At 37.4% G+C, this 27522-nt stretch overlaps 1 protein-coding gene across 6 annotated transcripts in view; it reads left to right on the forward strand.

Annotated features, from left to right (window-relative positions):
* myo16 (myosin XVI) overlaps positions 1-20865 on the forward strand; it is a 148532-nt gene extending 127667 nt beyond the window's left edge. For 5 of the 6 annotated variants that reach the window (XM_083535709.1, XM_083535707.1, XM_083535708.1 and 2 more), the window contains exons 28-35: positions 610-712; positions 789-885; positions 971-1217; positions 2727-3097; positions 3634-4830; positions 8852-9007; positions 9673-9758; positions 19469-20865. In XM_083535709.1, coding sequence (XP_083391835.1) covers positions 610-712; positions 789-885; positions 971-1217; positions 2727-3097; positions 3634-4830; positions 8852-9007; positions 9673-9758; positions 19469-19648 — 2437 coding nt within the window. In that variant the 3' untranslated portion in view covers positions 19649-20865. Of the gene's footprint in view, positions 1-609; positions 713-788; positions 886-970; positions 1218-2726; positions 3098-3633; positions 4831-8851; positions 9008-9672; positions 9759-13405; positions 13489-19468 lie in introns of all 6 variants that reach the window. The other variant, XM_083535711.1, reaches the window with a different exon arrangement.
* The last annotated feature ends 6657 nt before the right edge of the window (positions 20866-27522 follow it).

Genomic DNA, 27522 nt, shown 5'->3' on the forward strand with positions numbered 1-27522 from the left:
CCAAGTTCGCAGCTTGTTTTCGTTTAAATGCAAACGTGTGCATGTGTTTGTGAGAGGGAATGTAAGAGTGTTAGCATTACAATAAGGCTGCAGCAGGCCAGACAGTGTGAGAGAGGTGGTGCAAAGGCAGACGGTGAGAGAAAGGCCACCCAATTGTGATGGAAATGTAGCACTTTTTTTTTTCTTCACTTTATATTAAGGGGCGAGATATGTTCCGGTTTTAATACTTGTGAGGGCTCTCTCTTTGTTTTATTGACCTTGAGTTCACTCACTTGGAATATGTGACTAGTGCTGTTATTAACTTCAGCAAAAAAAATGTAAAATTTAAATAAAGCATTTATTTTATTAATTTTGTTATTTTGCTGTTAAAAAGATAAATAAATGGACTTCGTTTGAATGAGGACTAGACATGGAATTTACACTTTCATGCATTTTTCATATTGGTTTCAAAGCAGTTACTCCTAGTAGTTATTAAATAGTGGTCTTGAATATTGTTCAAATTACAGGATTATACTATGGGACTAAATGAGGTTAATGAAGAAAATTCTACATTAAATTGCAAATTTTAAGCAGTGTTAAAAATGTCTTTCATTTCTTCTTGTGCTCCAGATATAGAGAGTTAGTGGACACCACAATGATGCACAGGCGGACGATATCCACTGAGGAACAATGCCGCCATGTTCTGCAGCACTGCAAGCTTCAGGGCTGGCAGGTGAGTAAATTTACTTTCAGCACACCCGAGTCCCACACCAATGATTGATTTCAAATGTGCCTTTTCTTGCTGTCAGTTGGGAAGCAGCAAAGTGTTCCTGAGGTACTGGCAGGCTGACCACCTGAACGACCGCTGTCATCAGCTCCACAAGAAGATCGTTACCTGCCAAAAAGGTAATTACACTATCTCTCCCCCCCCCCCTTTTCTTTCTTGTATTTTATGTATTAATGATTGTATGATTGTGTTTGCATGTGACAGTGGCACGTGGTTGGCTGGTGAGGCACCGTGTTCGGGGAAAGCTCAACTATCAGCAAAGAGAGCAGTGCAATGTGCAGCGGTTTCTGCAGGGGGCAGAAGATTTGGGCTTGCGTATTTATGATAGCCTGGTCATCCAGAACGCAGCTGATATCGCACGAGAAAATGATCGTCTGAGAGGCCATGTCATCACTTCACCACTGGGAGAGAGACCTGAACCTGTGGGAACAGAGGACGACTCACCCAGGAGGTGAACCACTGTTTAAGCACCACTAACAAATATTATAGAATGCATGTAAATTCATAAATTCTAAAATATATTGTATAGTTTGCCGCAACCCAACACTGTTCACTGACGCTGAGAACACCATCCCCAAATGGTGGTTCCCATTGCCTGTTATGAAAGCCATGTTTGATGGATACTGAACACTGCAGACCAGGAACACTCCACAAAAGCTGCAGTTTTGGGGATGCTCTGATCCAGTCGTCCTGAACTCACATTTTGGCCCTTGTCAAACTCGCTCACATCCTTACGCTTGCCCAATTTTTATGATTTTAACACATCAACTTTGAGGACAAAATGTTCACTTTCTGCCTGACATATCCCACCTCCTAACAGGTGTCATGTTGAAGAGATAATCAATGTTATTCACTTCATCCGTCATAATGTCATGATATAATGCCTGTTCGCTGTATGTAGACAACAAATGCCCAATAATACTATTAATATATAGTGTGATCTCCACCAATACACAGTCACTGAAAGTATGCATAAATGTATAATATAGGCATAGCTTACCACACACACATTTTGATTACCTGCTTGTTAATTAAAGGACACTTACCATCAAGGTTGGTTGACCAAATCACTTTGAGAATTATCGAAAGGTGTCAGCAGAGTCAACAGGCACACACATTAATTACATTCAAACCAGTTTCTCATGAATGAGCTAATATCTCAATCAAATTTTACAGGGTTGTAATTGTATTTTCTTACGCTTTAACACATAGGAACTAAAGATGGGTCTAAACATATAAACACAATACAATACTCTCTGTATCATTATTTCTCTTTCTCGCTGTATCATCAAGATGACCAAAGCTCTTGCCACCAGTTTAGGAAATCTATTTATGGTATTAAGTCCTTACAACCCCCACAACACGCCAAACATGCAGCTGTCAGCACCCCCTTTCCCCAGGGACCAACAGATAGAGGTCCCAGATTAAAGGACAAAAATTAGTGTGCATATCATGCTAAGGGAAGCTTCTTAGAGTTTAATTAGCAGATAAACTATTTAGCCATTTAACTACGGCTATCAAGGTCAACACCCCATTCTGTTTCACTCAAGTTTTATATGAGCTGTGCTTTTGCTTCAAAGCTTTCACTAACTGAAAGACATTTGCCAGTTTGACAGGCCATTGTATATTCCAGTATTAATTTTGCTTGTGCACATTTAGCATGCTAATCATTATTCATTACGCTGAAATATTTTAAGTATCATTGTAAGTGACATGTATAACTCTTACATATGCTGTATACCTCTTCTGAAAGAACTAAATAGGTACAGCATTTTAGAAATAAAAAGAATCAACAAATCATACCTTTGATGTACAATTGAGTAACTATTAATTTTAAAACATGACTGAATGGTATGAAATGAAGGTTGTTAAAAGGATGGGGGTAAATCTGCTGTCAGATGAAGAGACAGAGAAACATTTTACAGCAATTTAATTATGCACATCTGTATCTTTTTACCAGGCCAGCCGAAAAAAGCGGGAGGGCATGCGATTCTGTAGGCCGTGCCGGGAACCGTCATATCAGACACTTCCGTTCCAGTTCTGTGCCTATCCCTCTTGTAATAGACAACTTGGTACATTCCAACATTGGGCCATCAATCAAGCCGGCCTTTCAGTCTGTAACTCACAGCAGTGAAGAGGGGGGTAGTGGAGGACTTTCGTCACCAAGGAAACAGCCTCCTCCCAAACCAAAGAGGGACCCGAACACACGTCTCAGTGCATCCTATGAGGCAGTGAGTGCTGGCCTGAGCATTGCTCCTAAGGACAGTCCTGCTGAGAGCCAAGTCTCACCCTCAGGAAGCCCCCCTAAAACCCAGCTATCCCCAAATGACCGTATGTACAGAATCCTAACAGCATGTACCAGCTTAGGGTTTAATATGACTAGTCATTTATTTAGTGTACTATATATATGGGACCACACCTCTATGAAAATTTTGATCAAGCAATATTGAGTGCATAACTTTTAATTGATATCTTGTTTATGCACAAAAAAATATACTTTTAATCCATGTAATGAAATTAGTCTTGTCTTACCTGTTTTGGCGAGCATACATTTTTGGAAAATCTTGTTATTGGTAGGTCAAAAAGACAATTTTTGACTAAATAAATTTTCATAACATTATAGTTATAGTACCTTGAGCATCATGTGAATGGATTTTGTGTGACAATTCCGAGAAATAGTGTTTATATTGCTCATAATTGGCGGGATATTATATATCTTTTTGCATTTTAAATATTTTTCTGCTTCATTTCAATAAAATCCAAACAATGTGTCTATATATTCTAAGTGAAAAAGAAGAAACAGTTAAGAGGTCAATGATTTGTGCTTGGTGGTAATGTTTCTTCCATCTACTTCCGTCTGTGCACAGCTCTCTCTAAACCACGTCCTCACAGCGACGACTACAGCACCATGAAAAAGATTCCCCCTCCTAAGCCCAAACGCAGCCCCAACACCAAGCTTACAGGCTCCTACGAGGAGATCTCTTCCGCCCCAGCTCCTGTACGCCCAACAGACATGAAGTTGGCATGTTTGGCACGCAGTGGACACTTTATGGGCCTTGTTCAACGGGCAGCCTCTGATGACGGACCGCATTTGGCCACATTGAGCGTACAGTCAGGCCGAGACGATGAGGATGTCTACATCGAGATGGTGAGCACCTGCAGGGCTATGAGCATGGCTAACTCTCACAGTCCAGAGCAGAATGAAGCTGTTTATGAGGAAATGAAGTACTACCCACACGATGAGGGTGGAACTGTTCCCCAGGTCACAAAGCCTGAAGTGAGTGATTCCGCCCCCTTTGGCTGTAGTATTGCAAAGCTGTCACTCAATCTGGAGATCAAGAGACCTGTAGCCCTCATAGATCATCCGAACATTCTGATAGGACGTCAGCAAAGCTGGGATGGTGACAAGAGGAGTGAAAAAAGAAAAAATGATGGGACGTGTGACATTCCAGCTCCTTTCCCAAACCTGCTACCACACAGACCCCCTTTGCTGGTCTTTCCTCCATCTCCAGTCACATGCTCTCCAGCCTCGGATGAGTCGCCCCTGACTCCTCTTGAGGTAAAGAAGCTACCAGTGTTTGAGACTAACCTCAACTACTCCAGTCAAGATGGCGGCAGCCCGCTTTCACCCCAGTATAGTCGCCAGAGAGCTGACTCTTCCCCAAGCCTTTCTGTATTAATACCTGACAAATCTACTCCACCACTCACTCCACCCCCACCTACAGCTCCTCCTCCACCATACCGTCCACCATCACACTTTCCGTTCCCCCCTGAAGCGAATTTTCTGGTCCTGAGCCGGGCCAGTGCCGAATCCAAAATCACTCCTAAAGGAGGGCACAGTTTAGCAGAGACACCCCCAGGCAGTGCCAAGCCTCCCTTCTCACCAGTGAAGTCTTCTCGGCCAGAGCCACGGCGAGCACACTCATGTTCATCCTCTCCGTTGCTGTTCAATCCAGCTAATGGGAGGTCCCTCACAAGCCCACTTGATGAGCTAAATACACTTTTCAGTTCAGGACGCAGCCTGCTTCGCAAGTCCACAACCGGGAGGAAGATTAGAGATAGTGGTGAGTCTTTTTGTGTGTGTATGAGGAATGGAAAGTGCGAGGACATGTGGAAACCCATATGCCGAAAATGAAAGATGTTTTTATAAAAATCCCATTATGTTGGCTTTTAAATTAAAAGGGTTTGACTCCTTTCATTGAGAGCCAGGTGTCGTAACGTCGGAAAGGGTCAAGTAGTAAACATTTATTGTAAAAGCTACAATGCTTTTTTGAAGAGCCACAAAAGTCTAGTCAGTGTGTGTAAATGCAGCAGGCCATGTCTTGTCTGTGTGTTTCATTGCTTGTGGGAGGCTGCTGACACCTTACCAAAGCATCTCTTCCCAAACCTTGTGATCAAACAGAACATGACTACTTCCTGTGCTATGCCCCATGCAAACAAGAATCCTAAATTGCAGTGGTGTAAGTTTTGCTTATTTTGGGTCACAGTTAGGATGTGGGATGACGCATGAAGCAGATTTTTTTTTTTTTATCATAACAAAATAACACACGGAGGCATAAATTACAGTCTCCTCATTCCCCCACTTAAGCTTTGTGTTCAGATGTAGGTTTCTTAATCCTATGCATGTCTTTTATATGAATTTATGAGCATCAGTTCCTGATGGTCTTTCTTTAAAAAAAAAAAAAAAAGAAAGAAAAAAAGCAGTTCTGACCTGTTGAGCAACATTTAACTTCTTCTACAGGAGCTTGTCTGCTGGATCAGACCACACGGACAAGCCTTCGCTCCACATGTGCATCAATGAGCCATGGCCACCCATGACCCTGTTGCCGGTTCACCACTTTTCCTCCTATGGACCACTTTTGATAGATACTGACCACTGCAGACCAGGATCACTTGCTGCCTAATATATCCCATCCACTAACAGGTGCCATGATGAAGAGATAATCAGTGTTATTCACTTCACCAGTCATAATGTTATAGTGTCATAATGTTATGCCTGGTCAGTGTAAATGCTGACCGTCTTATTAATGTCCACAGAAAAATGTGATCCAGAAAGTAAGATGACGAGCATAAATGTATGCGATTTAAAAAAGGGGGGATGATAGACAGCCAAAGATGAGCAACGTGTGAGCGAAAAAATAGGTAACTGGAAAGAGAAGCTTGGTTTTGCACACACCTACAATGGCAGGCTTTCAATGCTAATTAGACACAGGTGTAGTAATGAGCTGGAGTGATGAAGTGGAGCGCTGGGGAAAAAAACTGCATGCTAAACTGAGCCTTTCTCTATGAGACGTGTGTAACTAATGTCTCATCCTTGATCAAACAGTCACGATAGAACACCATGAATAAACCTTATTCGTCTATCCATTTCATTTTACAGGTTTTTAGACACACACCCCCTTCACACTCCTGCACATTTTTTATGAAACATTGATTTGATAGGCCATTATTTCTGCTCTGTGCACTGGGCATGTCAAATTACTTAAAGATTTAGTGTGGAATGCATTTTTAAATTATAGAGCCCATAATTTTATATTGTCTATAATGCCACAGACAGAAGGAATATTAGCTGTACAGCTAAACTGGCAATATAAAAATTGTATTATAAACTTTACCGTTTTGATTTGTTACATTAATACATTTCTTATGTCTCTAGTCTGCCACCATTTAACGTCTTTACTTAGAAATGAGCAGCAGAAATATTGATCATTATAATAATAATAATAATAATAATAATGTAACAATCCCTCAAGTATTATTAATATAATTATTATTATAGTTATATCAATTGTTATTAGATTCCTAACTATATCTGGTTAATAGGATGCTTATTGGGAACCAGCAATAATAATAATAATAATAATAATAATAATAATAATAATAATAATAGGTAATGATAATAGTAACCATCATATTTAATATTATTAATTATTATTATTGCAATTATTATTATTACCAATATTATTGCTAGTTCCCAAATGGCATCCTATTCACCACATGTTAACTATTTTTAAGGTTAATTGTTACCTGCTTACACACACACACACACACACACACACACACACACACACACGTGGACACAAAAAGCCTATATGAAACAGTTAAGCTCAAGAACTTTGAGCCGGCAGCGTACACTTGCTCAACCACCTTGGATAGCATTTGAACAGTAAAACATATCTTGCAGGTGACACCAAAGTGATCCTTATGCAAACTAAATTCATATGCATGCAAAAATGATACCTACTGACATCGATTGTGACAGGGCCACAGTACTCAGGGAATAATGCAAGAATTTGTAATGTGCCCTAGGTTATATACTGCAGCTTCAAATACACTGTATGCATATATTATACTATGGCAGACTAGTGCATTGTACTTTATTAATTTGTATATAACTGCAAAATTTATTTTAATGCAGGGAAAATGAACCAAGATCAGATATACTTAAACACCCCTGAGCCTATTCGACTTTATCTGTCCCTGATTTGCCACTTTTGTATGAGGGTTCATCTGTAATAAAAGAGCAAGGGTGTGAAAAATCAGGCTCAGAAGCCACCACCTCCCTTTATGGTAGAGGCTAAAGGGGGCATAGGGGGTATTAGCTCTCGGCTCTTTAATATTGCATGAGCAGAAGATGATATAGTCATAAAATATTAAATATCAGTCCTCTAGTGTGTGCATAGGTACTGTAATTCCATAGCAAAGTATATGTGATTCCCTGGAGAAAGAGTGTGCGTTTATGGCCATTAAGGAAAAATGTATGTGAGGAGGAAATGACTACTTAAACTTCTATGTGCGGGTGAATTTGTGTGTGTGTGTGTGTGTGTGTGTGTGTGGTGTGTGGTGTGTGTGTGTGTGTGTGTGTGTGTGTGTGTGTGTGTGTGTGTGTGTGTGTGTGTGTGTGTGTGTGTGTGTGTGTGCGCGCGCGGGCCCATAGTCACTGTTTTTACAAAGCCTTATACTCTATCTGATACTTTGGTAGTGTGTTAATAAAGACACTTTATATGTTTTTAACAAGACAGACAAGACCGTTCAGAATGCATCTCAACAATACAAATCTTTTCACTAGTATGATGTTGTATTATGCATTCCATGGAATCATATAGTCGCATCATACAAGCCATCGTTGATTTGCGAATGATCAGCATGTTCATTCTGACATCAGTGAAACCTAGAGGGAGAAGCTGGGTTCAGAGCTGGGAGGAGACTCCGTGTTGACTCGGTTTCAGCTCCTGCTTTATTAATGGGATGACTTGTCCATCATCTTGAGTGAAAGGGGTGTCCTGTGAGGTGTCATGTTTCATACCATGTTCCTGTTTGAAGAGACAAAAAGATAAAGAAATTGATTGTGGAGTCAAACAAGTGTAAAAAGATTTATTTATTTATTTTATTTTTTTGCTTTTATTTAAGCTTAACTGGCATAAATGACTGATAATTAGGTTTATGGATTTGTGTCATTAGTAAATACATTTCCCTAAAAATTTTAAAGATTGTCTAAAACATCCTAATTGATTTCTCTGCGTCAGAGATATAGAATTCAACATAATCGCGAAAGATGTTGACCTACCTAAGTGTTAGTTGTAGACCATGTTTAGGTTGCAGAATTCGAGGTCACCGAAGCTGCCCAAGAGCATGCTGTAATGGAAATGATGGCAGTGTGTTGAAGGGGCAGCTGACCTTCTGTTCTAAATTCATCCCAGCAGCGGTAAGATCTAAGCGGGTCTACATGCCGTATGGATTAACAGTTCTCCGGCTGCTTCCGCTGCTTTTTGCCATGGCGTCAGCACTGGGCTCTCATCACTCCCCCTGTGGCTGTGCATCGCAGCTGCTATAATTTGTGTCCTACAGGGCTGGACATGGCAGATGTTTGCATTCCTTCCATTATATCATCACACAGAGGCCAAATGTCACTGTGCTGACCTGTTGACGTACACAAAGACATACATGGAACTTTTACGTTGAAAATCAGATGGCTTCAGACTTGCTGTATTAATGCAGAGTTGCATTTCAAATACATGTCAGAGGAAGTATAAATCACATCGTTTTGTATCTGTTGATGGACTTGATTGATTTTTCTTCCCCCAGGTTTTTCTAACTCCAACATGAACCTTCCAGGGAGAGAGGAGCAAGGTCCTACCAGTTCATCCCCGCAGCTACAGGACAAAAATGCCAATCACCGCACATCCTCGCCTAACTCTCCAATTCCCCCCCCTATGGAGAATGGCAACCAGATCTCCAATGGTAATTTCCAAAAACTAGCTTTGTCTGAACAGAGATATGTAATTAATTTGTTATAATTGTTTTTCATTGGGAGTCTCACTGTAAAAAAAAAAAAAGCCTTGGTCTGTTCAGCATGTTCTGTCTTTAGAAAGTGTCTGGGTTAAAGTGGTCCAAAAACAAATCACAAAAGTGACAGCAATATATTATTAATATCCTTTAGGGAGCTAAGCATAATAATTATGAGTCTAGTTCCCTAATGTTGTGGTGTGTTTTTAAGCAGCCACCTGATCAGCAAGTGTGACCTTGACCCAGCTGACTGTGACATATAGGGGAGGGAGATCCCCAGTCTTGGATGAAATGAAGTGGGTTGACCCAGAAGCTATCAGAGAGGGGGGATTCTATGATTAGTCTGTAGTTGATGAAGTGTCCCTATAAGTCATCAGTCCACCCAGGGTGTCTCTCCATCTTGCCCTCTATCAAATCCACACTCTACCTTAAGCATTTGTGCTTTTGTCCCTTTTAGTAAAGCTGATATGATCTCTACTGGACGTTGTGTTCAAAATATAGTTAATGTGGAAATTAGCATCACAAGCACTAAGAATAATGAATATTTAGTTTTCAGTTTGGTGTGACTGGGGAACATACAGTATTTCGACATAACAGCATGTTTGCTCGTGTCTCAACAGGAATGTTAGAGGATGTTGGACATCACAAGTCAATTGCATCCAGTGCCTCTACGCTACACAGACATATGGACAGCCACCACACGCAGGTAAACTTAAACGACTTCTGTGGGTTTGCAGGGGTCTTCCAGTGGCACAGGTAATCAGGGTTGATGAAAGTGAAAGCTGAAAGTTGCATGTCCTCTCAGGCCTCGCACTTTGCTAAATGAGTTGAGGGGAAGTTATCTGGAGATTATGTTCACTGGATATCACTGCATGTACTATAGAGAAGAGCCAGTAGCACAGATCCTCAGGCCAAAGCTATCACTGTATCCCTGTGTGTGTGCGCAAAGAAGCCTAATGCCTACATTGTATTAAAGCTTAATGAAGCTGCACGCCAAGAGGTTTCCACCTGATTGACATTTCTCTCTTGCGCTGACATTTGCCTTTTTTTTTTTCTTCTTCATAAAAGAAAACCTAGTAGCAGAGAGTCTGAAAATTGGAAAGAATATATTCTGGATGCTGGATTGAATTTTTTTCTTCTTTTAAAAAAAAAAAAAAGGGGGGGGGTCTAAAAGTAAAATGTGAATTATTTATCAACAAGACAATAAACCAAAAGAAGACCAAATCAACAGAATAAGATGAGTAACCTTTTCAGAATCTGGAGCCATCTGAAGAATGCAGCAAATGACAGATAAAAAACATAAAAGATATATCGGGGGGTGTGATATGTCTGTATGTCAAGAAGAATGGGGTAAAGATTATAAGAGAGGATTCAATGGCTGCTTAGGGGAATTTCTTCAATGATAATGTAGTAATTTTTAATGGGTTTGCATAATGTACTTAATATTAGAAAATATTAGTTATGTTCAGAGATCACAATAATATCAACATGATCATTTAGATTTTGCCACTGTTAATCTTTTACGAATCATGAAACACTCTAAATGTCTTTTCTATTAATGTAAAAAAAAATTATTAGTATACAATCTTTTTTTTTTGTCTCAAGATATACAGTAAATATATCGGCAATGGCCAACTTATCTCATCCGTTTATTCAAAATCTTCATCAGGCCTCAGCTTTTAACGTCTGAAGCCTGAGATTACATGACACATAAGAGATGACGGGTGTCACAAATTACACGTGGTTGATAGCCAGCATCGTCAGCTCAACATCTAAATCATCCAAAGCAAATGTTTACTGTCGGCCGGTTAAGAGATTTAGATATTCAGCCATGACGTTTATGATTTGCATTTGTGCGTAACGAAATAGGGGTAATGCTGTTTAAATATTTAGGCCTTGGACAAATATGTGCATGTGATAAGGGCCAAGACTGTTACTATATACAGTAATTCAGCTAACTCTTGATGCTGGCTTGTGTCAGATATTTTTGCATGGTGATATTTAAGATTGTTGGCAGTCATGTGCTCTTTGTTTAACATTTTTGCATATAAAAAAAAAGACAAAGATTTGCAAAGTTAGAAGCTTTTCCACATGTCATAATCTATTGTCCTGACATGTTGAGAGCCTTGTTTATGTGCCTTATACCTAATTTTTTTTATACTTTTCTCTCACTAAAAAAACAACAACGAAGAAACAAGGGTCTCTATTCTTTTGTGTGCATGTGTGAGGGGACATTTAATGTTGTCCTCCCCCTATTACTCCAACCCCCTGCTTTGGCCACCACTTTATGCAATATCTGCCAAGCCATAATGATTTATGAATATGTATACTATATAGGTCAGCTTGGTCACCCAGGCTGTTAGGTGTAGTAAACCCACATGAGCCACTTGTCATTGAATATAACCCGTCAGCTGAGTAGTTGTCATTATCCGTAATTGCTGTAGCTTCCCTGAGTGTAGAGGCGATATTAATTTTTTGCTCTTTTACTCAGGTTCAATGGCATCATCAGTCTTAAGAAAGAATAAGGGAGTAATGTTGATTTAGGAAAGAACAAAAACTGTCCATTTCACTTTTATAAATTTGAGATTGTGTTCCACTTTGTATTTCTTCAAGCTAATGTCCCTTTTTTGTTCAACCTGTCAATGTGTATTGAGCGTTTCACTAGTGATATCTAAACCCTTCCCGCTTCTAGGAACACTTGGTGCCACAGGTTCTACAGTTACCAGCTCCCATTCAACCCTCGATCCCCTTGCTTTGTCACATGATATGGTCATTGGTCACATGACTGCCTGGAAACCAGGAAGTGAGCAGAGCAGTAAAGCAGTAGAGCAATGGCCGTAAAAGCCATCTTAAACAATAAACAGGCCATATACATATGCACTCGTCTCCTGCACTTTAAATAAAGCTTTAATTATTCAAGTGGCAAATGAAATATTCACAGGTACACAGCTACAGAGGTAACAGATCTAAACTCTGGAGCTCTGAAACTGGACACTCTTTTTACTAAGCTGCATAAGCGGGACTGCATGGGCTTATTCATTTACTATTAAAGCTCAAAGGCTGGTAACTTTACACTTGCTTTTTAGCTCGACAGTGTGTGCCAGATATACACACACATGCACGGACTATTTAGAAACGCAAATACACTATTATAGTATTACGATTTTTAAATTGAACATTTTCCCAATCATTATTAATAATAATAAAAATAATAATAATAATAATCATTTATACTGCATTATGAAAACCAGCACACACGTTTGTTTTAAACCTTTACAGTATCTACAGCAGCCTGTTCATTTCTCATACTGCATGAATGGATAAAAGCCAGATGGCTACAGCGATATGCCCTCTCCATTACTCAACTCTAACCTCAACAGAGGTTGACTCCAGAAGGACACTCGAGCCCTTAATGTCCTTATGGCACTCGGAAGCAGGAAATGGCCTTTTAATGCAGACGTCTTCTCCCCTGCACTGGCACATGCATGCATCATATTTCACTAGCCAGCTTGTGGCACATGTCTCTATTCATATACCACATCCGCTCATTATTGATCTGCGGAAAAAAAAAATGAATATATTAAAAAAATGAATAATAAAAATAACAACAATAAGAAAGTATTATTATTATTATTCGAGTAATAATAGATTTATTTATTTATATATTTTTTATTATTGATTAGCCCTTCCTGGCTGGTGAATGTTACTGATAGGGGAACGCGCCGTTCTAACTGAACTAAATCAGAAGTCCTTCAGGGAACACAGACAACAGTTGGAAGAACAAAGTGTTTCCACTCATCTCTTTGACTAATTGAAGAGCCTTGTACTGTTTGAGGAGTCATGTTATGACAAGTTTCAAAGTCATGCACTTCATGGCTCTCTATGCAAAGTCCTTTCAGTAATCAAATCAACTGTAAACACCTCTAACATGTTTGGTTTTGTCTAAATGTTTGTATGCTCATTTAATGGATAATCATTTTTTTCTAGATTCACCACTCTGTATACTAGGAACAGCACTGGTAGCTTAGTGGTTAAGGCATTGGACTTTCCCAGCCACACCAGGCTGCCATTCCTGGGCCCCTGAGCAAGGCTCTTAAACCTATCACAGCTCAGTTGTGTGAATGAAATTAAATGTAAGTCACTCTGTATAAGGACGTCTGATAAATGGCATAAATGTTAATGTAACAGCACAAAACCGGGTTTATCTTCAGCTTTCACAAAAGCCAGGACTGCATATCGTATAGGTGTTGTGCTGATGCAGTGTCTAAACTTTTTCTTACTCTCCTGCCTCTGAAGACTGTGGGTCTGTTTCTCTCTTTCTCCTCTCTCCTCTCTTTCTCTTTCTCCTCTCAGAGGGGGCACCTCAACTTCTCTCCCTTTGGTGCAGGGGCCGCGCTCTAGCCTGGGCATGGCCATAGTGTTTGAGTAGGGACTGGGTGAGTCTGCTCTAACAACTGCCATTTTTTTAGCTCCATTTTGCCTTGGCCTTCTCCCACCTTTCCTTTTGTTGATAGTAAACTGCAGCTCTGTTCTCTTATAACTTTATTAATTTGTTGGTGATTGTGTAAAGGTCATTTGTATTGGAATGAATTTGGGCATATTGTACAATGGGCTGTTCCTGGGACAAAAACACTAATTTGCCACCAGAAAACTTTCAGGTTTTTTGTTGTTGTTGTTATCGTATGTAGTCAAAGGCCAAAAAACGGGATTGTGACGAACGACTGATTTGATCGTGGGAAAAATCCCCAGCATTAACCTTTGCCTTCTCTTTGACAAGCGTGATTATTTTTCTAGTAAATGATAAATTTGCCTTCTGCATGATACCTGTAGAACACATGAGAGGATTTGAATCATATACTTTTGTTCTTTTCAAATCAGGTGTATGTAAGCTATGACTGTACTCCTGTCACTGGAGTGAAAAAGACAACTGAGCTGCAGTTTTTTTTTTACTCCACTACCTCCATTTCTGCTGCTGTTTTCTCTTTCGTCGCTGACTCACTCCAGCTTTCATTCATTCAATCCTTTCAGTTTTTTTTTTTTGTTTTTTTTTTACCACAGAGTTTTATTTATTTATTTATGTTTGAGACAGAGCTTCTTCATAGAATTTGTCGACATGCTTAGATGCTTTTTGTTGCCTGCTGAAACATGCCTTATGTTAGAAATGTGGATCTGTGGTCTGACAAAGATAACCACAAATAAATGTCCATCTCTCCCAAATGCATTATAGTGTGTATATGGGGAACAGTCTACACAAGCTTGAGTGTTTACATGTTGAGGCATTGCTATAGTAATGCATGTTCATGTTATGATTCTTTCACTGTTATTGTGGTGATGCCAGGTCACAGGGATCCACCAGTTCACATACACGGCATCAGACAGTTATGTGAAGGGAAAACACATGCTCACCTGCTATGATAGGCAAGATTAATACAGCTGGTAAGGATTAGCTGCAACAAATGTCGTCTTATTCTACCAGTGTACATTATATCTTCTCCATCTTCAGTCACCACTCTACCTATTTTGTCCTTCACTATTCAGGAAACATAATGTTCTAAATTGTCTTGGACTAAGGTAAACTCAGTCACCAAGCACTGTTATCGGCTAGATTTTTGTGTGAAAGCAAAGCCCTTTCCAGGTTTTTTCTGATAACAAGCGTAACAGAATGAGAGCTCTCAGGTGAGCTTGTAATGTGTTTTCAAGCTCAAGGCTTTCCAGAAACACAATAGAGAGATGAAAAAAGCTTAAAGCAGAGAGAAGTTACTAATCTGTCTGTATCTATGCTACAAGAAAATAAAACCGATACCTATTTTTTTATTTTTTTAACTACGACATGGTAAGATGGTAAAAATGGGCTGGTGTCGAAGGGTTTTATTTCTCTGCTTGCTTTCGTGGTCATTGAATATCATCAAAAGTGCATGTGAGGACAATCAGATTCCAGGTGGCCTGATACTTACCCGTGGGAATAAACTCTCTCTATAATCGTATGTATATTCAATATTAAGAAAGGTATTCAGTATAAAAAAAACTGAGAATAATATTAAAATTTTTTATGCATAGAACAATTGCACATGTGCAATATATTAAACATTTCAATTGTTTTGCAATACAGTATTCCCCCGCTTTACTGCGGTTCGAATCTCGAGCCCCCGGTTTATCATGGAATTGCATTTGCCACATAACTAATTTGTTTGACTTATTTTTTCCGGTCTCTCGCGGATAGCATGATAGACCAAACAACTTATAGGGAATTGTTTTATGTTGAAATAATGAAATTATTATTAAAAATATAATTATTAATTATAAACTAAAGTCAAATGTTAATACAGTACAGTACCGTATACATAAAATAACATTTCTGGGATGGCGTTCGTTTATTGCAGTTTTCCGTTTATCGCTTGCTGTTTCGGAACATAACCACCGCAATAAAAGGAGATTACTGTATTTGGCAGTGATATTTGGCAGTTTTGTGGGGACCATTAGCTTGCTCCCAAAAGGAAAACGTTTATTTAATACAAAAACAATTAGCTATGTTTCTTTTTGTATGCTGAGGTTAAGCTTAGTATTAGATTTAAGTGTAGATAACTTGAATTAGCTGCACTAATAATGTTAGTGGAAGCTCTTCACCGGTGTAATAAGAGAAACTTTACTGTATGTGGATCTCTGTGTGTCAGAAAGATAAAATTACATTTGGGGTGGATTTTTAGTAATTGGTTAACTTGCTTTCTTTCAGAATAAACATAGTTATTTGTAATTTTCCTAAAGATATGTGCAAAAATTGGTGTTCTAAAAATAAATCTCAGCATAAGAGGAAGCTAAGATAATGGGTGTAGAAAAAACAATTCCTCATTTACTCATTTTTGTATTGTCTCTTTGTGTGAATGTGAAGTGTGTGTGTGTGTGTGTGTGTGTGTGTGTGGTGTCTATGTATGTATGTATGTATGTATGTATGTATATATATATATATATATATATATATATATATATATATATATATATATATATATATATATATATATATATATATATATATATATATATATATATATATATATATGTGTGTGTGTGTGAAAATTGTAGATTCACACTGAAGGCACCAAAACTATGAATTAACACATGTGGAATTATATATGGAAATATATACATAACAAAAAGTGTGAAACAACTGAAAAATGTCATATTGTAGGTTCTTCAAAGTAGCCACCTTTTGCTTTGATTACTGCTTTGCACACTCTTGGCATTCTCTTGATGAGCTTCAAGAGGTAGTCACCTAAAATGGTCTTCCAACAGTCTTGAAGGAGTTCCCCGAGAGATGCTTGGCACTTGTTTGCCCTTTTGCCTTCACTCTGCGGTCCAGCTCACCCCTAAACCATCTCGATTGGGTTCAGGACTGTGGAGGCCAGGTCATCTGGCGCAGCACCCCATCACTCTCCTTCTTGGTCAAATAGCCCTTGATGCCTTCAGTGTGACTCTACAATTTTCATAGTCATTAAAATAAAGAAAACTCTTTGAATGAGAAGGTGTGTCCAAACTTTTTGGCCTGTACTGTATGTATGTATGTATATATATATATATACACTCTAACTAACTAACTAAACTGTTTAGTTAATACCTCAGTTTTTAAGTCGCGGTTCGGGTTAAATTTCGGTACGGTTAGGGGGAAGAAATGGAAAACATAAAATTGTTTATCCTTTTTTTCATTAACACAGTTTATTATTGTTATTGATATTTGTGATTTGAACATTTGAACAGTTTACATTTTTAAAACAATTACAAAAAATTCCTGTTTGGTTAAATCATTATTTATTTTATTTTATTTTTTTAAACTGAGTAATACATTTTAATTGGCACAAATTAAAGGTACTAAATAAAATTAAATCAATGAAAAATAATTTAATAGTTTACATTTGTTAGACATGATTTGGGTAATACAGATGTGTATGTAAGTGTGTGTGTGTTTAACATTTAATATTTAATTTTCTAAAGATATGATCTACTTAATGTTTTACTTATTTTAACATATTTTAACAAATGTCTTTATTCTTTCCTTCCATCCTTCATTCATTCACTCAATATGCGGAATTGTCAGGATTTTCTCATTTTAAAATAATTCCTTGAAGCTGGACATAAAACACTAGGGAATCCACAGCGCTAGCCACTTCCTGGTTAGCGTCTAATGCTAGCGCTATGGATTCTTTAGCGTTTTTATGCAAACTAAACAAATCAGCACGGAGTGAGTAGCCACAGTGACACTGCACTAAATCTAGTTTCTGTTTTATACCCCTGGTTGTGTATGTTTTAAAGTTGAATAATAATTTAAAATAATGCGCTTAAAGTGCAAGGCGGAGACTAAACTTGTGGTCCACCACTTAATTCGTTCCTGAGAGAACTCAGTTTTTAACTATGTTCCACACGTAAAAAAAAAAATAATCTAAAACCCCTGTACCCATACATTTCGGTTCAAATATGTGTATCTTTACGGCCATAATTGTATATCTATATACAGTGGTGTAAAAAAGTGTTGAGCATGTTTTGTTTTCCCTCAATAATAAAGACCTTCATTTGAAAACTGCATGTTGTGTTCACTTATCTTTTACTAATATTTAAATTAGTTTGATGATCTGAAACAAAGTGTAACAAACATGCAAAAAATATATCTATATCAGCCAACACTTTTTTACACCACTGTATATATTTTTTTAATATACACAATCTTATGTTTTGCCCTGCTTAAATAGTACAAAGCTTTGACTGATGTAGGAAGTGACACCCAGGACAAAAGATTTAAGAAAACGAATGGATGAATGGTTGAATATATGATTAACCTTTGCCTAATGTTGTAGTAATGATGCTCCTTGATTGCTATGCCCTTTGCCGTGTGTTTCAGAATCAATTTAATAGGTTTGTAGATAATGTGGTCTGGTCATCTCCATGGCATATATATGATGATAAGGCCAATATGTCCTCCTGACCTTTCCACATGGTGACAGTTAGGGATAAACCTCATCAAGTCCCAGCCCAAGGTTATATGTCAGAGGATTCTCCATTCTCCTCTGCAAGGATGGAGTAGTTTACATTTAATTTCCTGTAAACACACTGCCCAGCCACTCATTAATGTTCTCTTTACATACATATTCTCCCAGTCCAACCCTGAGACGTTGTCTTGATGGTTGTTCTTTCCTAAATTATTCTGTCAACCAGATAAGCAGTTTGGATTTGTCAGTTTATGTGGTACTTGACATGTCGGTGAGGCAGGTGGCATGTCACTGAAAACACTCTATGCTACAACTTCTACTTCTTTGGTCAAACTCTATACACAAGGGAATATTGATCATATTAGAATTGCAAAAAAATGGAATATTCCATCAGTATGGTGTCAGTGATCTATAGACCCCTGTTGATTATTCATGAGGTGGGATTAAAGGTACCAGTCTGGTTAAATACGTAAATAGTTCATTGTCTAAGACCAAATGAATGTTGATCGATGCACTTGAGCTTAACGTCCCTGTGGTTTTCTTTACAATGTGCACTGTTTAACGAGTCAGTGCAGTAAACGAGGCACACACTTCCTGTTTCTGCTCTGGTGAAGCTGTAGTATAAGTGGTGGTGATATACTAACATATAGATTTAGATTATGGATTACTTTGGGTTTTATCTGCATGCCAAGGGTGGAAAGAGAGAGTGTGTATCTTCTAGCTCTCCTGGACTCATGGACTAAACCATCACTCTGCTTAAAGATTAACAATATTTGTTTAAACTATTTTATGGATTAGTGGCATCCTGGCAAACATGTCTTTAGATGAGATGAGGAAATAGACCACAGATATTGTAATGCTCCTCTAAAACTGCTTTTAGCACAGCTTCTCATTACTTAATAAATCATCTCCACAAGACAAAATTCACTGGTTAGAGCTGAAACAGGTCATTCTTCAATTTTTGGGTAATTCTTGACCCATTTATATTTTTAGATTTTTAGTAATATTTTAACACTTGTAGCCTGGTACAGTATATTTCTCATACATATGCATTGTTGTCCAAAATCTGTCAGGACAAGGTTTCACATTATGTTGCAGTTTCGGTGAACAAATAATTGGTACACCTTAAGTTTGGATTTGACACAGTATGAATTATTATTGCCAGCTTGTCACACTGTTCAGTTTTGACACACTGGTTTTTCCCCCTTTCAGTTAGTTTTTTTGTGTGTGTGTGTGTGTGTGTGTGTGTGTGTGTGTGTGTGTGTGTGTGTGTGTGTGTGTGTGTGTGTGTGTGTGTGTTCATTGACATCAAATTCAAAATCCACTGTGTGCAATACTGTGCTTCTGGTAAGTGTTTGGAGGATTTGGTGTTGTGAGGGACATCATTGAACCTAATTTATGGCTGTTTTATTATTTTTTTCTTGTTTTGTTTCTGCTTTCTTAGGTTATCCGGCGATTCTGTGTGTGGGGGGATCAGGGGTCTACGTTTCAGGATTTGTTGGGATGGAGGAGGAGTGTGTGTGATGCTCGGACAGAGTGGCAGAATGCCTGGCTCCAGACTCATGGCTCCCCTACCTTACTGATAAAGCACAAGAGTAATACGACCAAGAAAACATCACCTTAAAAAAAGTGGTTCTTTTGCTGACCATGCATCCTTGAGGAAGGACCCACTTGCTACTTTCCTTTTTCTCTCTTTTTGTCTCTCTCTAATTACTTATGATTTGGATAAATGAGACATAGTGACATAGGAGAAGCTCATATTTGTCTCTCAGGCCAGGCACCAAATAATATGGAACCCAAAGGACATACTGCCATGTCACATGTATTGGTGACCCTTCTGTCTACTACAAACGTCTACATCTGTCAGATTTGAATGCTGCTCTGTTTGGAAGACTTTATTTGGGCCTCAGAGATCGCGGTCGTATCTGTAATCCATCTTCACCGCACTGCAGTTTGTATACCGTATTTCAGTGTCGCTTCTTCAGATCAAACTGGTGCTGGTTGTTCCTGTGATTCTGCTGCCTCAGTTTGATAAAAAGCTGGTACCGGTAGACCCGATTAGGGACAGAATGGGATAAAGGAACTGGGCTGCAGACATTTTTACAGTTTACATAACGAGTCTCTTTGTGCCGACCTCCCTCGTGAACTGTGTCTTTACTTCAGGTTCAGCGACGCAGCTATGTCTCACAGTTTTTCAGGTGCTTCTGAGACCCACCTACTGAGGTCACGGGCATTAAAAGCGTGGTTTTTGAACTCTTTCGGGTTCACATAGAAATCTCAGTGATATCCCAGGGTGCACTTTCGTCTGACACAAGCATCAATTTCAGATGCAAAGCACACGTTTAAGTGAATGAGTCGAATGTTGCACACTCAGTGCCAACACAGACAGCACACAGAGTAAAGCAAAGATACTGAAATGTACAAATATAAAACACCGAAAACTCCTGTATTTTCTGACCGAAACTGAAGAAATGAAACTGATGAGAGTTAGTAAGGAAATGTACATGTAGAAAAACAGGCTAGGTAAAACCTTTGGACAGGAAGTCATGTTGACCACATTAGAGCATAAAGAGTGCAGCGTATAAGTATCTGGACAGGGTGTGTGTGTGTGTGTGTGTGTGTGTGTGTGTGTGTGTGTGTGTGTGTGTGTGTGTGTGTGTGTGTGTGTGTGTGTGTGTGTGTGTGTGTGTGTGTGTGTGTGTGTGTGTGTGTGTGTGTGTGTGTGTGTGTGTGTGTGTGTGTGTGTGTGTGTACGTACTTCAGCAAGGCAAATAGGACTTTTTCTGTCAATTATCTGAAGCATATAGACACCACTGCTGACTGCCAGCAGAACAGAATGCAGTTACTTAAACTTCACTGTATTTTCTCTGGTCTCATTTGAGGCCTCGAGCTGTCGTTCCTTTTTAATGAATATGAGTAAATACCATCTCAAACAGATGAAAAACAAGTGTTCGATTTGTAATTTATACATATGTCTAATGTGTAATGATACTTTGCTTTCTGTGTTATCTGTCTAGCGCTCCACCTGGACTGGAGGTGTCCAGTATAAATAAATGCAGTTGTAATGAACAGAATTAAAGATGTTCCACTGTTCTGAAGTGGAATCTTTAGAATACAATGGCATGACAATGTCATGTCTGCAGTGACACTCGAATTGTTTATCTAATCAGTAAATACTCTTCATCTTTGTAACGCTGCAGTCAGTTTAATGTTTTTGCTCTGCTTTTTTTTCCCATCATGCCATCTGTTAGAAGAGATGTGTTCATTATATATAGAAGTGTTATTTCATATGGGTCACACTAACATGATTGAAAAAGAACCCCTAAACTCTATTTCATCCAACAACTGGCTTGTCCAATTGAATGTACAAAAAGTAAAAATGTTAAAATGAGCACACTCTCACACTACCTGTGAAAACAAAATTAAATAAAAATGATAGTTTAATATATATATATATATATAAATAATGGATTTCCTGGACGCAGATTGTTCCTACAGTGGTTGTAGACTACAAAAGCACTTTCAGTGCACACCACAACTGATATTAACATTTATTAAAAGACTAGTCTTAATCAAGGATTCTGCCACTTAGTGTCTACATGATAGATATTATTTGGTGACTGTAAATGTATTTAATAAAAAAAGTACTTTGTAAATGAAAACATTTATGATCTAAGAACAATATTTAATGTTACAAGCATACTATCTGGTGTTATATCCAGGCATTGTATCTACTGAGGGATTTAATGAGAAATACATAACTGTCAAATCCTGCTGATTCACATTGACCCCTGATCTTGTAGCCACCTTTTAAATCTAAACACTGTAGTTGGTAAATGTTGTCCATGACATAAAGTTTTTGTTTAAACGAATAAATTGATTTCAAGGATGTGCATATTTATCAAACTAAAGACCAGCTTCTGATCTGTGCCCAGGGTTTTGGCATTTGAAGTAAAACCAGGGTTTCCCCAAAGGCACTTTGAACAGTAGTACAGTACGTTTGGGCGCTTAAATACAGACCATTCATGATAATCAGCTAATTATTTGTTATGATGTTTGCAAGCAGAATTACTTTTTGCTTTGCTTCTGCTATACAGGGTTAGTGTGGATGACATTAAGTTTCTTTATCCTAAATGATTTCTTCTCATTATTCCTGTCATTCACATTACAAAAATATTTTAATGAAAACTATTACCTAAGAAATAGTAAAAAAAATATAATAATAATACAAATAATAAAAATAAAACAATACCTTAGAGCATGAATAGCACACTACACTGATTACACTATACACTATACTTTTTGTTTAGTGTGCTGGAGTGTGATCATTCAGACATATCATTCTCCGTCTCATCTGGTGCTGTGGAACTTTCCGGACTCCTGTGTGGACATTGTGTACTATCCATGAAATGTGAACCTCCCTTCTCCAATTCAACACCAAATACATCCCTTTTTTTTATGATTCACTGCTGCAAGGTGTAATTTTAAGGAGTTACGTTGCGACGGGGACAGTTATAAACTCTTCCGTTCCCAGTCATTCCCAGTCTCAGAGACAGCTTTATTTCCTGTGCTTGCTTGATCACACCGGACTCGTTATTGTACATTTCTGCATCAACGTGGATGTTGCTGCATTTTGACGTCACTGTTCCCTGTTTTTCCTTTATGTTCTTTTTTTTTGTGCATTATAAAATATATGAATCTAACTGTTGCATAAATTCATGCGTGTCTGTGGGAAACATATTTTGTTTTAATTGTTTTATAAAAATTCCTGTACAGCAATAAAGCACAGTAGTGCCAATATCCACGTCTGTTTCACTTTCTTAAAACACTCGCAGTACACTGGCTTGCAGGAGTGACCTTGTTTATTTTATTTTATTTTTTTTATTTATTTATTTTTTTTTACTTTTTTGTCATATAGAACTAAAATTGACTTGTATGATTAAATGTCATAAATCTACAGAAAGGAGCTCATAATGTTGAAGAAGAAGGTAATAGTTTTTAAAATAATTTTACAATTAAAAGTGTGTACTTATATATATTATTTGTATTAAATATATTTAGATTCATATATATTTCATGGTCTGGTGTTCAGAAACTTCTGGCCATTTAGTGAATAGTAACACCCACTCATCCCCTTTTAAATACTACAGTATGTGATATTTGAGCTTATAATCTCAATTAATACACTCAAATTCTACGTTATATCAGTAAAGGATGAGAAGTTCAAGGAATAGCAGTTCAATGAGGAGACAAAATTTCTGATTTATTATTTAACTACTTGTTGAAGTGCTGTTTAGCAGTGTGACCTGTAACCTGTGATTTTACAGGGACAGACAATCGTTTTGTTTTTTTACAGTTGTTACCATTCACACGAGCACGACGCAGTGTCGTCAAAACACACAGCTGATTAAGATCAGAGATCCTGGATCTCCTTCCTGCATGACAGGAACTGAAAACATCCGTGAGTATGCAGAGACCATACACGGCTTATAATGTTTGTGCTTATGATGGATGCAGGAATGTGAATGAGAACAGAGGGAGTGTGTTTACTGTACAACACTGCTGACCGGGTGCACTTCCTTGTGTAAACTGATTACTCTTTTATCGCTTACTGGCCCATAAAGACAGCCCCGGTTCATAAATCACATAACACACTACATCACGCAATATAAACCAGCCATGGTTGAAAATATAGATGCTGTAAAAACATGTTTTGAACACGTATTCTATAGGTACTGTGTGGAGTTTTTTCAAATTGTGCAAAGATTTATGAGCGAATACACAGCATGAACAGAGCTCTTATTCCTTTTTCAGTATGAGAATATTGTGAAAAGTCTTTACATAATAACTGCATTTGTAATCATAAAGTGTCCAGGTGAGATTATCCATTAAAGTAAGGGAGAGACTTTTTTTGGAAGTACAAATCCATGTGGAAAAGCTGAAGAAAGTGAATCTGAAATTGATCGCTTCATATGCAGAAGCTGGTTGGAAAAAAATAAAAAAATAAAAAGTATAAAATTAGGGAGAATCAGGCAGATCTAATGAGCAAGAGATTTGTTAACATCAGGCATTAGCAACACACCAAGCAGCACAACTTCAAATACAGACTCGGAGAAAGAGATTAGCAATTATTTCCTTATCCGTCAGTGGTTTAACATGGTGATCAGAATGAGGAATCTGTACCCATTTTAACTTGTGTTTTGATCATGCGTGGAAGGTTTCAGATTTTATCAATAGACATTTAAACAGCAATGGCAGCTTTAAAGAAACCGGGGCCAAGAACACTAACAAGCAATTCAAATATAAAATTATTAATACAACATTAAAGCAGAAATCATTTACTGAAGCACATTCAACTGGGAATCAGTTTTCTTTTTGTCACCACTGGATAAGGATAATGGGAAGCTCAGGATAATTGACAGTTTAAGTGTAATGGGATTGTTTTGAAAGTATGAAAGAGAATACACAAGGTTGTAGTTAACAGGTTTTTTTTCTTTTTCATACAACATCAATAGGCTTTGATAAGTCTTTTATAAACCTTTACAATTTACTGTATATAAGGAGATGTTCAAAAATATCAAGCTGACATTTTTATGGTGACGATTTAGAAACAGAGGAATTTTCAATTAACATTCTATGTTTTCAGGACTGTTTATATTACCTTTGGAATAACACACTTAGAAAGATGTGAGACATTTTCTATGAAGTATCCATCTGTCGTCCGTCAGCTTTTTTGTAAAGTGTATTTTCTGTATACTAAAAATATCTGTGGCTGAATTATGAATACGATGCACTGCATCTGTAGATTTTAATTTTTTCTTTTAATTTTAATGGCTTTCCAATGTTTTATGAATGTACTATAGAATAAACTGCTAATAAATAAAACAGCTACCCATGAAATTGTATTCATCATATGGATAAAACCTCTAATGCCGCCTTCCAAGTTATGTCATAGGCCCAGTGTATTTTCCTGCATTTCTTCTTAAACACTCATGCAATATTAATCAACACATCTTTAGAAACCCTTTTAAGATAAAGTGTTGGCAAACACCGATATGAACATATTTTGACAGGTTATTTCACACCTAGTTTCACCATGCATGAGACAGTTTGTGGCATTGTGGCGTCTTCATTTGATTCAGTTGGTTGCTCATTGCAGTGGTTCATAATTGCACTAAATTCCCTGCAAATGTTGGTATTCCTTAATTTCAGGAATCTGGCAGACAGTGCTCTGATGGACACAGCTTGCTGATTCTCAGAGAAAATGCATATATTACTCCTGTGGACCATGAAATGTACTATTCTGTACTGTACTATACTATAGCAGGGCTGCAACTAACAATTATTTTGATAATTGATTAATAGGACGATTATTAAACATCTGATTAAAAATATTTTTTTATCCCTAATTCAGGGTATTTATGTATAAAAGTGTACTTAAAAAATGCAAAAGCCACATATTAAGTTTAGCTCTCTTTAATTTAGCCATTTTAAAGCTTATAGTAGCTGGTTGTTGAGGAATGCATGGGGGGGATTTCTCCTTTCAACAAATTCACTCATGCTGAGTTTTTTCTTTCTATAAAAAAAAAAACAACACCACCATTTGATTATGCAAGGCGAAGCAAGTTGTGTAAATGTGTATTTTGCAGATAGGAAGTTGAAAACCATCTATATAAAAAATATAATCTATATAAATTATGATACAACATTGTTTTGACAATGTTCTTTTAAAAGAATAATATTTTGGTTATTTCTGAAGATCTAAGCATCTAGAATATAGAATTAATTTAATCTTGAATAATATTTATATGATTGAATGCATAAATTAAATACACAAACATTGAAAACAAGCATTTGAACGTAGTAAAGCCGCAGTAAATCACACTAAAGTTACTGTTGAAGTAATGCTATAAAAAGTAAATGGAATAGAGAAACGCAGCAAGCTAACAGGCCTGATGATAAAAAGAAAATATATGAATTGGTGTAAAAATGCATAATCATTTGATGAAAACAGTGAGTAAAAATGTGATGCTTTTGTTTGCATGATTTTAATTAAATCCATCCGAGCTAATTGTGCAACCTGATGCTCGCGAGTTACGACAGAACAGATCCAGTGTGCTTGTCCCGAAGTTAGCAAACAGTTTATACAATAGCACTTCATTAAACTATACCATTTTCACATGATTAAGATTCTACAGTTTTTGTTTACCGTGCTGATGTTTCACTTTCATCCGTGACAGTGTTATTTTTTTTTTTACATCAAAATATATTATACTATACTATACTATACTATACTATACTATACTACATTACCTATCTATATCTATATGGGTTTTTTTTTTTTTTTATTTAATATAAAATGACCCCATGCCTTGTATGACTATACTATACTATACTATACCACACTAAATAGTTTTATTCATTCATTCATTCATTCATTTTCTCCCGCTTATCCGTAATTCGGGTCGTGGGGGCAGCAGTCAAAGCAGGCCCCCGCCTTCGACTGCTGCCCAATCCTCACAGCACCGTCCCTTACGCAGGTGGTGAGCCCACGGGAAGGCGGCCCCACGTCACTCCGACCTTGATATTTCCCTCGTAAGGGACCCTAAATAGTTTTATTATTATTATTATTATTATTTTTTTTATTTTTTATTTTTTTCTGTTTGTTGTTGTTGTGTGTTTAGGATTGTACGGATTCTGCTGGCTGTGAAACAAATTGCCCCTCGGGGATAATAAAGTTGACCTAAACCTAAACCTAAACCACACTATACTATACTACAGTACACTATACTACACTGTACTATACTATACTACACTACACTATACCACACTACATTACACTGTACTATACTACCGTACACTATACTATACTACACTAAACTCTTCTATAATACACTGTACTATATTATACTACACTACACTATACCACACTACATTACACTGTACTATAATACAGTACACTATACTATACTACACTAAACTATACTATACTGCACTGTACTATACTACACTATACTACACTATGATACACTGTACTACACTACATTATACTACACTATACTACTCTATACTATACTATACAACACTACACTATACTACACTATACTATACTACACTAAACTATACTATACTGCACTGTACTACTCTACTCTACACTATACTACACTATACTATACTACACTAAACTATACTATACTATACTGCACTGTACTATACTATACTACACTATGATACTCTATACTATACTACACTGTACTATACTACACTTTACAACACTACACTATACTATACTACACTGTACTACTCTACACTATACTACACTATACTATACTACACTATACTATACTACACTATGATACACTATACTATATTACACTACATTATACTACACTAAACTACTATACACTATACTATACTACACTATACTACACTACATTATAATACACTATACTACTCTATACTATACTACAATGTACTATACTACACTTTACAACACTA

Source organism: Silurus aristotelis (assembly GCF_946808225.1).
Source record: "Silurus aristotelis genome assembly, chromosome: 3".
NCBI lineage: Eukaryota > Metazoa > Chordata > Actinopteri > Siluriformes > Siluridae > Silurus > Silurus aristotelis.